This window comes from Gavialis gangeticus, unplaced genomic scaffold (genome assembly GCF_001723915.1).
Source record: "Gavialis gangeticus isolate Ggan-Ray unplaced genomic scaffold, GavGan_comp1, whole genome shotgun sequence".
Taxonomy (NCBI): Eukaryota; Metazoa; Chordata; order Crocodylia; family Gavialidae; genus Gavialis; species Gavialis gangeticus.
Window position 1 is genome coordinate 12625497 of NW_017729034.1, and position 13788 is coordinate 12639284.

The following is a 13788-nucleotide window of genomic DNA, read 5'->3' on the forward strand; positions in this document are numbered from 1 at the left end:
GATCCATGCCAGGGGCTGGGCTATGATGCTTGCCAGCTCCTTGAGTACTCTTGGGTACTGTCAGGGCCGGCTGACTTGAAGGTGTCCAGCCTCTCAAGGTGTTCCTTCATGAGGTCAGCATTGATGGAGGGTAAGGAATCTCCCTCACCTGTGCCTCCCTGTCCCATAGTGGGCAGGGGCATCCCATGGGACTGGTGGAAAACTGACGCAAAGTACCCATTTAGCAAGTTTACTTTTTTTGGGCATCAGTTGTCAGTTGTCCCATCTGGTTTAGCAGGGGTCCAATGTTGCACTTGCTTTTCCTCTGACTTCCCACATATCTAAAAAAAGGACTTTTTATTGTCCTTAATATTTGTAGGTAGCTAGAGTTCTGTTGCATCCCTGGCTTTCCTGGTTCGCTCCCTGCAGGTCTGGACCAGTGCAGAGTATTCCTCCTTGGTGGTGGATTCAGTCCTCCATCCTTTGTAGTTCTTTCTTTTAAGATGCAGCAGGTCCACTAGTTCCCTGGAGAGCCAAGGGGGATGCTGTGCCTTTTGCTGCCTTTCCTCCGAGATGGGATAGACTTTGCTTGTGCATCCAGGATTGCTCCCTTGAGGAACAACCACTCATCCTGGACCCCCCTCCCCTTTGGGTTGTGGCCCTTTAGGGCCTCCGTGACAAGCCTCCTTAGCTTATCAAAGTCAGTTTTCCTGAAGTCAAGAACTTCTGTATTACTGACTGGTGTGCCAGCTTTACAGCGGATGGTGAAGGTGATCAGCTCGTGATCATTGTCACCCAGCTTGCCTTCTATTGTTAGGTTGCTGATTAGGTCATCCCTGGTTGGTAGTACCAGGCTGAGCAGCACTCTACCTCTCTTTGGCCTGTAGACTTCCTGCATCAGATAGAGCTCGTCTACGAGCTTTGCGACTGCTCAGATTTGGCCAAGCGCTCTTCCCACAAGATGTCTGGGTAGTCTAAGTCTCCCATGACAACCATGCACCGGGAGCGTGTGGCCTCAGTCAATTCCCTGGCAAACTCCTGGTCAAGGTCTTGATCCTGGGTAGGGGGTCTATAGTAGACTCCCACCATAGTGTTCCCTCTGACATGTTCCCCACAGATTTTAACCCAGAGGGTCTCAAGTTGTCCACCCTGGGAGCCAATGTTGGCTTGCAGGGACACGGAGCTTTCCTTGACATAGAGAGCTACACCCCCACCCCTTTTGTTCACTCTATCTCTCCTGTACAGGGTATAGCCATCTATACCCGTGGCCCAGTCATGGGTGGAGTCCCACCAGGTCTCCGTTACCCCTATGACATCATAATTATTTGTGTTTAGCAGGAGGACAAGTTCCTCCTGTTTATTCCCCAAGCTCCTGGTATTTGTGTACAGGCACGCAAGTGTTCCTTTGGGGGCCATTGTTTTACCTACAGTTCATTCTAGGGCTAGGGCAGGGTTGGGCTCCCTTAAGTGCCATGGCCTGCTGGCTTTGCAAGGGTTGCTCAGAGGGCCAGGAGTGGCAATAGTCCCCCCAAGCCCCGGCGGGCTTAGTTTAAAGCCCGGTGGAGCAGGTCAGCCAGTCTGGCTGAGAAGAGCCTCCTCCCCAGTGGAGAGAGGTGGAGGCCATCCCTCTCTCCATTGCTCTCCCAGTGACAGTGTTTACACATCCTGATGCACCACGGTCAGATTTACTTTGGTCACCTGCAGCAGGGAAAAGTGTGTGAGGCAGAGCAGAATAGTGCAGAAGCTGGGTCTGCATCAGAGGAAAGGAGCAGGTGCAAGGAATCGTTCCTAACCATGATGTAGGTTGGGGGTGCTGGTTAAAGTTATGTTGGTCTAAGGACATAGGCAGACAAGGTGCTTTGGGTAAATTATAGCACATTTACCCAGAGCACTTTGTCTAACCATGACATAAGATTTCTGCATCATGAATGGGGAGTCCCCATTACCGGCTCTGGAGAACTGCTCCACTCCCCAGCCCCCAGTCTTGTGCTTGGAGGATTATTGCAAAATCCATTGCATGAGGATCCATTACATGAGGATTCTAGTCTATTAGGCTTAGTGTAGTCCGGATCCAGGCTCAGCAAAATGAGGAGGCAGAACTGAAGCAGCACGCTCACTTTTCACTACACCTTAGAGGGAACTTTGGTTGCATTACTCTGGGTCCCAGCAGCTGTGGGGCTGAGCTGTCATCTTGCAGCCCCAGGGATCTGTGGTGTGCTTCTGCAACTGGGAGACTGCAACAGCTGTGATTTCCCAGCTGCAGGAGGTTTCATGAATCAGAACTGGGAGATGACAATAGCTGCAATCTCCCAATTGTGGGATGCTTCCATGCACCCCATGGCTGGGAGTTCGTAGCAGCTTGATCTCCCAGCTACAAGGTGCCTACCATGCTCCCAGCAGCTGGGAGTTCACAGTTCCATAGCTGCCACGTGGGGTGCAGCCAGGACTGTGATACCCCTATTTGCCAGCACAGGGAATGGAATGATGATTCCGGGCTCTCTCTGTACTGGCCATAAAACATGATAGGATGTTATGCTGGATCCCACAATTATGCCTCTTCCCATTCATGTGTCGCATGGCAGGAGGTGTGACTGTGTGAACTGCATTTTAGGTCCTATTGCACCTTTACCTGCACATGCAGAAGGGGGCCTTAGAGTCAACTGGCAGTGGATATTCCATATACGGTAACTGATAATAGTGAGGGGAAATGTTGAAATAAATGGGAGAATAAATGCGACAAATGACAGGCTTTTAGCCACATCACTTCTAATAAAATGCTTTGCTTTTTCTTTATTTAAAACTGTACTTGTTCATCTACTCTGGGAAGACAAGAACAGAGATGCTTGATAAACATTGGTTAACTGTACTACTTTATCTGAAACACCCCTCAGCTGATTACTGGATAGGCCCAAACCTGTTTCAGCAACAGGGTCACTGGAAGAAAGACTGTACCTATTTGATGAGTTTATACTACAAAGGTTTCCCAATAGGGGTCTACTGGTTAAGGATTCACATTTTTCCCCCCAAAACAAAGCAATGCTACCAAACCCTTAATGCTGATGCTATTATAGGAGTAGAAATCTGCTTTTGGCAGAATAGTTTATTTTGCTCACCAAATCTGAATAAGCAGGATCAGTAAAACTATACTACAAGTGTGTTTATCCTAGAGGATTTTGCTGCTAAAGCTAAATCAGTATAGATAGAGTGGTAAAGCCTTCAGGTGTGGACAAGGTTTAAGGGGCAGGGCACAAAACTCTAAGTCCAAGGACAAGGGTGTGAAGGTGACTTTCATCTACATTTGCACCTTCCTGTCTGTTGCAGAAGTTAGTGAAGTTCCCAGAGCAACACAGGCATCTCTCCCATTTGTCTGATTTATCGTAGCACCACTATTTGGAATACATGTACTGTTTGTTATGTACTGAGGGCTCACCTCCTTCTGCCTCCAAAACCATTGTCGCTGCTGGTCCTCCCCCACAAAAATCCCCAAATCAGGCTTGTGCTGGGGGAGGGGCCTTGTAGAACACAGCACTTTACTTTGGGCAAAATGTGTGCTGTTAGAAGTGTTTCATACCTTATTCCAAAGCTCTCCTAACTCCTGTGTTGATACAGCATCTTGCTAAGGCCATAAAATAGGGGCAAATCCTTTTTACTATTTTTCTTGAAGTGTTTATTATTATTGCAGTAAACAGTTCCGTCACATATTTGGCCCTCCCTCCATGAGCCCTACAGCTGAATCTGTGTGGAGACTGCTGAACTGAATAATTAGTTTTAAATTACCATCATGGACATTTTGCCAGGTATGATACTAAAACTGACTTTCTTTTGCCTTGGACAACATACTGGAATAGTCCTTTACCTGCTATAGAATGGCTGCAGGAAACTTGAACCCATTCTGAAGAACTGTCTGACAAAGGATTGAGTGAGGATGAAAAGTCACTGGCTGTGGCATGTATCTCTTTTGATACTGCAGAACAAATGATAGTTATATGGACAAGCAATTGGTTAAGCCAACACTCAACATTTCTATAGACACAACAGAAAGACCAAGTATTGGACCTCTTAATTTGGGAAACTTGTTCACTCTTTCTGTAGTCCAGGCCTTGCAATGTGTGCTGTGTGAATATAGCCACAAACAGCTGGCTTCTGGGGCAGCTGAGAGTGGAAATCCTGTACTGGCAGCTTGGTGAACCATTACCAGGATTGTCTTGGGATGCTTCCTGGGGATATACTGGATAATCTAATCCCATTCTCTTGATATCTCCCATATGAGAGAATGGAGTGCACTAGAACATGGGGACATACGGGAATCCTCAGAGCCCTGTTAGGACTCCATGGGAGATTGTTTTGCTGGTGTGATGCACTGCCGAGTCATGAATACTCCAATGAAATACCTTTCATCTTGATGAACATCTTCAATAGCTTGTTAGGGCTGCTGTCTAAACTAAGAATCAAAGTATTCCTGCCAGTGCTGCAAACTGCTTATTGAAGATGACTTTTCCAAAGCCTACCCATCCTCTGTTCCCTGATGCCCTCCATTCTCCTCAGTCCTGTCTCCCTGTCCTCTAAGCTGCCTTGCCCCAATCCCACTCACATTTCCTATCCACCCTTTCCTTACCACCATTTCTCCAAGCGCCTCCCCCTGACCCCTTCCTTTTGCTTCACTTTAGGATCCAGCCTATCTCTCAGCTCATTCCAAACTTTCACCCTGTGCTTTTATAGCCTTCACTGCCTGATTATCTATTCTTGGTCACTTTTCTCATGGATCCTGCTTTGGCTGCTCTGGCTATACCCATATCCTCAGTTAATCTGAAAACCCCTAAACTTTTGCCTTTGCAGCCAGTTTCTTCCAGTGCATTTTCCTGCACAGGCTGCTTTATCTTGCAGAGGTTTTAAAATATTCCAAAGCAGTTCACATATCAAGCTGATGCTGGTGATACAGGGTCAAATAATGAAGCTTAGTACTGAACATCTTGGAAGCACTATTTGTAATATCCACTTATTTGTAACATCCACCACTCTTATTGGTATGAAGAGTGGATGTTAATTGTAACATCCACCACCCTTAATAGATAACTCAACTCATTCAGCTATGCCGTGTCAGAAGCCAATGGAGACCTCAGGACTTCACTACATAATTCTGCTGCAAACTCAAGTTTTGCTGGCAAAACTGTGTCCCTCAAGTTCTAGCTCTTCTGTGGCAATAGAGTATTTTTTTCTACTGACAGAACCACACCAGCTCTCTGAATGAGAGATAAGGCTTCTGCCACTACATGCAGACACAGCTGCACTTTCTTCTGGTGCCTCCCAAGGTACAATGCTGGCCCTGCTGCACATTTGCTGTAGCAGAATCATGAATCTCTGAAAGATGTGCAACTGCCAAAAGCCACATGGATGTGGACAGGACCTAATGACTTCTGTCTAGACACTGCTGTTTGCCATCAGAAGGCTTGTAATGCAGGCAAACTCCTATTCTATAACAGCCTCAAGGCACAATATTGTAGTCAAGTGCAAGATGAACAAGTCAATGGAGACCTGCTCCGTGTTGAAACCTTACCTGCACTGAACTCAAAATTACTGCTAATGGAGATTGTCTCTAAAGAGGACTCCTTTCTCTCTTTCTTTGGAAATGGAGGAAGTTCTTTAGAGAGCGATTCCAAATCAGGAAACTATAAAGAAAAATGACATAAGTGCTCAGGTTTCCTAACCAGATGCATGTCTTGCCAACAAAAAAGGCATAAAAGAAACAAATAATCAGAACTAAACTGGCAACAATGAATCTGTACAGTATTAGTATATCTCTGATTCTAGAATACATTTCCTTCTATAAAATTATAACCAAGCAATTTAGCCCACTTACCAAGCAGGACTATTCTACTTAAAGGTACGTTAATTACTGGACACATGCATGCACCTGTTAATGCTAACCATGTCCACATACCCATAACTGTTTTCTACAACACCTTCATAATATGTTTTGTAGGACTTATACCAGGGATGACCACAAGGAGCAGCAACAGCTGCCATGTGTGTGGCACATGGGATGTGGCATGGGTGCTCAGTAAAGGGACAGTAGTGTTAAACTAGGGGTGAGCAAGTGAGGCACCAGCCCCACAAGACTGACTTAGGATGGCACCAAAATCATCCCTCACTTTCACAGAGTCCATGCCCCAGAAGCAAAAGCATTGCTCTTGCAGCCGCAGTTCGGTGCATGGAAACCATGGTACTGCTATAAGAATTACAGCCGGGGCAGCCAGACCACACTGTAGTGATGGTGGTGGCAGTGACAACGACAGTGGTGGCAGTGGCAACAGTTGCTACCAGGGACTATTTTTGAGTTCCTGGGGTAGGTAAGATTCCTGAATCAGGCCCCCTTGTTCACCCCCCAAATTCAGAACTTCTGCCCCTCCAGCACTCAGCCGCACCTCTCTGCCCCAGATTGCTCAGGGTGAAAACCCTACTCATTACTCATCTGTAAAGGGCAACGCTAGAATGGAGCTGGTGGGCTGCTCAAGCCTCTGGCTGCATGGAGCAGAATGGAGGTAAGATACGGCAAGAGGTGTCAGGTGTCCCTAACAAGAGCCAGGTTAAACCTTCCCTGGTCCTGCTGCCAAATTCAGGGATGTGGATTCTTTCCTGCCATATAAAATTGCAGTGTTTATGGGGACAGGAAAGGGCTAACTTGGCTCTTGGTGGTGACATATCTCTTGTAGCATGTCTTGCCTCCACTCACTCTGTGCAGCTGGAGGCTCAAGCTCCCCTGCCTTCTTTCCAGGGAACAAACTGTTTATAACATCTCCCTCTAAAGTATCTGATACTGCCACTGTCAGAGAAAGGATACTGGGATAGACGAACCATTGGTCTGACTCAGTGTGGTACTTATGTTAGTAAACTCTATCAAGTATACCTACTGGGGGCAGCAAAAAGGGGCACTTCGGAAGATGTGGGGGAAAGCTTAACTTGTGGCATGCTGTGACTGACTTAGACATTCTTGATACGAACACAATTTCATTCAGTTTCTTTGAACTCCATTACCTGTTTCAGAAGAAATTCTCTGCCAAGTTCAGATTCAAAATAGGGTGGAATTATTTTTTTTCTTATTGCCATTAGACAGTACTTTCCTTCATCAAGTTCCTTCCTAGTAAAGTTTTCATGTTTATGGCAAGGAAAAGAAAAAAGAAAATAATACAGTTGTAGTCCCATTTTGCTTTTTAATTACATGTCCAGGCTTTCTACCAATGGAAGTAACAAGAACAACTTGCTAAAGACTTTTTCTTGCTAACCAAATCTAATGGTAGTCTTATAAATCACTGGCAATTTGCTCATGTTACTGAAATGTGAGAAGCAGAGGGTTCAGTTACTGATTCCTATGCTACAGATCTGGGATCTAGGTAGCAATTTGAAATTTTTATGTATAGTGGCTAAGGTGACCATATGTGCCAGTTTAGCTGGGACAGTCCCTGATTTCAGAGGCAGGTCCTAGCTGGCCGGTGAGAAGTAAAATGAGCACCTGGGAAATGCAAGGGTGCAGGGCACAGTCTGGCAGGAAGACAGAGTGGCATGGAGTTGTATGGTGTGGTAGGCATGCAGGCAAGCAGGCACTGCAGCCTGCCTGGCACACCATGCTGCCCTGCCCCTGCTTCTGCTTGCAGCAGTGTCTCTGGCTTGGGAAAGCAGGGCTGGGGAGAGGGGAAGGGTGGGGCAGCATCCCAGATTTCCTTATGGTCAGTGTAATGGGTGCTGATGTTTTACCTTTGCCTATTTAAGTATTCTCACAATTGCAGAAGTTCCCATGTCCTTAAAAATAAATAGTTTAAACATACAGCAAATATGTTCTCTCATAACCAAGGAATAGCCTAGTCTGGAGAATGATTGATGGATTAACAACTCAGAACCAGACAGAAGCAGCTCCCCTTACACGAGCTCCAGAACTGCATCAGAGTGCCAACAGAAACACTTACAAAGCTTTAAACTGAAGAAAAGTATAAATATCTACTGTTTCAGAGTGGAAAAAAAGCCCATCTTAGAGGAGAAAATGTATGTGCAGTAAATGAAAATGGTCCTTTCACATGCACAAAATAAATCCTCAAGTCTAGGGCTGACTGATCAGAAAGAGCACACAGGCTCCAACCACAAAAAAGAAGTAGAAAAAAGCAAAATGAAAGGTGGGGGAAGACCAAGGAAGAATGGCAGACTGAAAGAACTGTCATTCAAAGATTGCGTCTTCATCAGATTCTGATCAAAATACGTGGACATTGTGAGGTGACTGCTCTATAGATCTCAAAATTTGCTCTAAATCTTTCAGCCCTGATAAGAGCGGCAGATCTTGTTGAATTTGCTCTGAGACTTGAAGGCAGTGCAGGGGTGGGCAATTATTTGGAATGGAGGGCCACATAATGAGTACTGGGGAGCTGTACTGACCCAGTGCAGTGGGGAGGGGGCAATTGATTTAATCCAGTCCCAGGCCCATCCACCCCTCACCCATCACTGAAGGCAGAGTGGGTGGGCGGGGTCTCCATGGGACCCCTGCAGGCGGGGTGTGCTTAGCTAGGCAGATGGGATGAGGTCATGGGTGGGCAGGGAGCAGGGTCTGGGAGTAGGATGAGCAGACAGGGCTGGGATCACAGGGTGGTGACAGCACAGGACCTCGGCCCACGGCAGAGTCACAGTCCACTCCCTGCATGTCCCTGTGACAGGTGTCAATCTGTGGGCAGGGGCATGCAGGGAGCAGATCATGGTTCTGCCTCAGGCCCCAGGGCCTGGCCCCATGCTGTCACCACCCCACAATCCCAGCCCCCACCTAGTTGTCCTACTCCCGGATGCCACTCCTGGAGCATCCATGGCCGCATCTCATCCACCCAACTGAGCGCACCCTGCCTGTCCATGGAGACCCCACCTATCTTCCTTCTCCATCTGGTGCTCCCAGTGGTGGGTATAGGGCAGAAGGGCTGGGGTGGCGGGGAAGCAAGGCTGGCTCTGGCGGCAGAGACACAGGCAGTGGCAGTTGGGCAGAGTGAGCCCTGCCACAAGGACTGCAGGGAAGCTGAGTCTGGCTGCCACACTGCCCCCACCCTGCTGCATACCTGGGGGCAGAGGGCCCAGCCACATGTGCCATGGGCCAGGCTGTCACCTGTGCCTGGGCCAGGCAGGGCTGAGGGACATCCCACAGGCCAAGTAGATTCCATTGGTAGGGCAGATCTATCCACAGGCTGCATTTTGTCCCCACCCCACGGTAGTGCCTATCCACTTCCTAAATTAATAGTTCTTGCCATCTAAAGATGGTCATCTTAAATACTTCAAGATTTTTTTTTGTCAACACAGGAAATAAAGGTATCTGACCATGAATGCTTTTTCTCCTGTACAGAAAGACTTCATCTCTCCAGACCTCCAGACAGATCCATCTGAATACTTGGATATGAGAAGGTTTAGCAGAGTGCTTTCTTAATCATTATTAAACTAATAGAGTCTCAAAGTATATTTTAGGCCTAATTTTTCACCCACTTAACTAGTTTTACACCACTACAATTCAAGGGAGATACTTCTGATCATGAATAGATAACCAGGTGTGAAATCGTCATAATTTTAATGTCAGTGAGAGTTTTGATATTGTCTAAAAGAAACTGAATTGCAGGGAAATTTTTAGGTAACACATACATTAATATAGCCATTTTAAGTTGTTCTTTATATAGTATATATTACAATGTAAAATGTTGGTGTCAATATGGCACTAAACCAATCTAATTTCAATCTGAAATTGAAATTTTCTATGATTTCAAACACTTCAGTTAAAAGTCAAGAATATTAGCTTACTCCCTTCACCAAGCAAGAGACCCTGGTTCAATTACTATTCGGTCTTTCACCAAAAAAAGACAGCAAAAGCAAAAGCTTCTCAGCACAAGATTATTTTATCCACACTGCACACTTGTCGCTTCATTAGGGCAAACAACAAAAGTTTAAATAGCAATCTTACACATTATTTTTGATCACTGGGCAAATATATGCACCTCAAACAACCTTCACTCCGTGATTTTAGCTCATATTTTACTTTCCAAACTTGATATTTATTTGTTATAGATTTTTAAAAAAGTCTTTGGATTTAGATGGTCATATTTTGTACACCACCATAAAGTACACTTTCCATCAAATTCATAAAAATCTTCCCTTTGGAGCTATGGGATTTTTCAGTGATTTTGTATGCAACATTGTGAATAAATGAAACATGTAACAATGATACCCTGGAGTTCCACAATGCCATGATCTGGAGTTGTGTCTCTACAGAACAGTGACATAATAGCTCTAAAATAAAGTTATTACCAAATTCTCACTGATCATGCAAAAACAGTCTTTTCAATCTTTTGGGGACTCACATATGTTTGTAAGTTGAGGTTCAGACACTTCTGAGCTATCCTTGAACAAAAATACTCCTAAATATATTTTAAATTGTGAAAAGTATATTTTTTCCACTTGTACAGTTTCAAAGTAGTTGGACAGATTTTGCTCATACTTTCAATAATACTGATCTTTCATCAGAGTTCAATAAAGGGAAATAAAAGACCAAATGAAAGAGCAATATTAGAATAAAAGCTGAGTTTTAACCTCACCTATACTTCTTGCTGATGTAAAGAATATAATACTTTCTCCTTGCAGAGCATCTTTACTCTGATGATCTTCAGGTGTTTATTGACATTAATTAAAAGTGTTTCACAATCCTTGTGGGAAGACCCTGAATATTTTACAAATGGAAAAATTGAGGTATAGGGAAATTCAGGGCCAAAATGTTCAAACTTAGCACTAAGCTGCCCTGATTTCCATTTAGGAGAAAAAAATGTCTATTGCTTCTGAAGAATCATACCACTTAGGAGCCTCAATGTGGCTCTAAAATCCTAAAATTGGGCACCAGACTTTAAAAATACTGACACAAATTACATTAGTTTGTTATGGTGCAGTGAGCCCTTCTTATGCCTAACCCTAAGCAGTAGAAAACACTGCTTCTACTCCTATTCCTTGATCCGAAAGGATTAGATAAGCAATCCACCTATTCACTAAGTATTTCCTTAAGACATAATACTCCAACAGTATGGTTGGCTACTGAACCAGCCCTCAGGACCTGACCCTAAAGCCCAGTGACAGCAGTAAGAGTTTTTCCATTGACTTAGTTGGGTTTTGGATCAGGGTCTAGCTTTCTGCCCTATCATTAATGCCATTACCTGTGCTGCTCTATTTTTTTCTGCCATTGAGATACTTGGGGTAATTCTTCTTTGCTATATGAGTAGGAAATAAAAAAAAAGCGAATGAAACTGAGAGACAGAACATAGTATTTTGATAAATATGCACAATTTACACAATAACCAGTGGAAAAAAGTATTGTTTTATTAAAGCATGTTATGCTTGTGTGTCTAGTGGCTTCTCATCTGCATTGATTACTTGCATGTTTTGTGACACTTGGGGCCCTGCTGTATGTTATACTTAAAGAGGCGATTAAACAATTTCTCATGCCTCGTGTTGTAGCTTGGCCACACATTAAGCAATTAATAGCATCATAACACAAGGAATAAGCCACAAAAAGTGTGTAATAACTTTGTGGCTGCTTCCTATCATGCTGTTAATTGAACATGTGGCCAGGCGTGCCCCTATGTCTGGGAGTCCTGTCAACTGATGGGGCTCCTAGTTTGGGAACTTATGGTGTGCCCTATGGCTGAGAGCCCAGATTACCTGCTGGGGCTCCCAGCTGCCTGTGTGCATGGTGCACCCCTTCAGCTATGGGGTTCCAGCCTCAGGGACACATGGTGCACCCCTGTGGCTGAAACACCCATCAACTGAGGGGGCTCCCAGCCATGGGAACTTGCCAGATCATAATCCCAGGCTCCCCCTACACCAGCAAGAAGGTGCAATGGGATCTGATGTTCAATCCCACAGTCATGCCTCCTGCCATGCATGTGTGCATCAGATCTCGTTGTGCCTTTATCGCACATCTGGCATGGGTTTTGATGATCAACCACAGTTGGCATTTTTATAGCATTGTTTATCAAAGACTCTTCAGAACCTTCAGAAACAATTTAATTCCACTATGCCTGAGAGACAGAAAAGTGTTAATAGCTCCATTTTATAGATTAGGAAACTGAGTTGCAGACAGAGTCAGGGGTGGATCCAGGGGTGGAGGTGCATTAGTGCACTTGCACTCCCCCCCACTTTGATTCCTGCTTCACCCAAAGTTAAAACCATCTGTTTGGCAGTGGCAGCAGCATTTCTAGTTAGGCACTAATAAGGGAGTCAAAGTCTGGACAAAGTTGTCATAGGGAATGTTAGGACTATGTTATGAAAAGTCCTACTTTCTACTCCCCTGTGTTAACCACCACAGCACACCCTCTCCCAGTTCTGCTCCTCCTCAGCCTATGACTCAAGTTAAGAGGAAGTCTCATTGGATTCTTACCTCAGTTTCTGCCAGTTCTTCTCACTGTGTTTTGATGAAGTTTGGAGCTGAGGGGCCACTGCCTGTTCATATAACTCTGCTATGTGAGCTGCAACATAAGGGGAGGTAATTTTCCAAGTTACATAAAATCAGTATTAAATATGCTAGTTAAATATAGTTAAAGGAGCAGTTGAACTGGAAAAGAAAATCACATTACAGGAATTTATGAAGGTGATGAATCCCTTAAATAAAGGGACAATTCCAGAAGGGAAATGTATAAAATCAATTTATATGCAAATGCTATCCTACTTGTGTTGAAAAACCCATGTAATTCATTATCACATCTGTTAGCTCTGTTTGAGTCATTTGGCCAGTTATCAAGCCTCAAATTCAATTGGGATAAATCTCTTAAAGCTCTTAAAAGGGCATGGTGCCATGATGGAGTGGGTATCCCAGACTTCTATTTATATTATCTGGTTTTTCATATAAGGGTGCTTAAATATTGCATGTATGAAACTATTTCAGGGGACAACCTATAGGTTGAGCATGGAAGAAAAGTTAGCTTCCAAGTTTGGATCACTATATTCATTTTCATTTCTTAAGAGTTCACCCAGACCTCTGAAATTGAATGTTGTATTTAACTCTTCATGTAGTGTATTGAAAAAAATTAAAGCCTTAACATCTTCTGATTTAATAAGATCTCCCTTTATTCCTTTATGGGGACACCCTCAATTGAAGTTTAAAGATAATAAAGGAATCTCAGATATCTGGGGGAAAAAAAGGATATAGCTACAATAAAATCCATCATTAAGGATGGTAGTCTTGCACCTTTTGCAATACATAATAATATATGTAAAAAATTTCAGTTATGTAACGAACAGGAGATGTTCTGAAAAACCTTTGCACTTGGCTGAATAAAACATATGGGAATATATAAAATTTACACATACAAATTTGAAAAGCTATGTGTTGTATTTTAAGGCTCAATCTCACTGGACATGTCTACACAAGACACTATGCAGTAGACTACTGCGCAGTAAAGCATCACTATGTAACATGTCACCACTGGCCACCAGCAGTACCAGCTTCTCGATGGGCAGGATCCCTGCCCAGGTGCCTGCACACTGCACTCCACTGTCCAAGAACATTGCCTGGTGCCGCATGCCATCTGGGACCGAGTGAAACTGTCAGCCATACCAGCTCCAGCCATGTAGTAAGCCCCACACTGGGGGGAGGATCCCCCATGCCTCAGCCCCTACCCCTCCTCCCTGCCCATCCTTCCCTGCCTTCACTCCCTCGTGGGAGAAAGTGCCAAATTTTATTGAGCAGCTTGTGCCCCTGCAGCTATGCAGGCACGGGCCCAATGTTCCCTCTAAGGTGAAGCAATCCATGAGCTTCAGTTC

The 13788-nt window shown here is 44.6% G+C and overlaps 1 protein-coding gene across 1 annotated transcript in view; it reads right to left on the reverse strand.

The window, feature by feature from the left end:
* The window catches only part of SPAG17 (sperm associated antigen 17), a 469533-nt gene that overhangs the window by 65057 nt on the left and 390688 nt on the right, over positions 1-13788 (reverse strand). Inside the window, exons 38-42 of the mRNA XM_019526871.1 lie at positions 12407-12494; positions 11184-11237; positions 7012-7114; positions 5534-5645; positions 3836-3943 (exon numbers count right to left, since the gene is read on the reverse strand). Of these exons, the coding sequence (XP_019382416.1) occupies positions 3836-3943; positions 5534-5645; positions 7012-7114; positions 11184-11237; positions 12407-12494 (465 nt within the window). The remainder of the gene's footprint in view (positions 1-3835; positions 3944-5533; positions 5646-7011; positions 7115-11183; positions 11238-12406; positions 12495-13788) is intronic.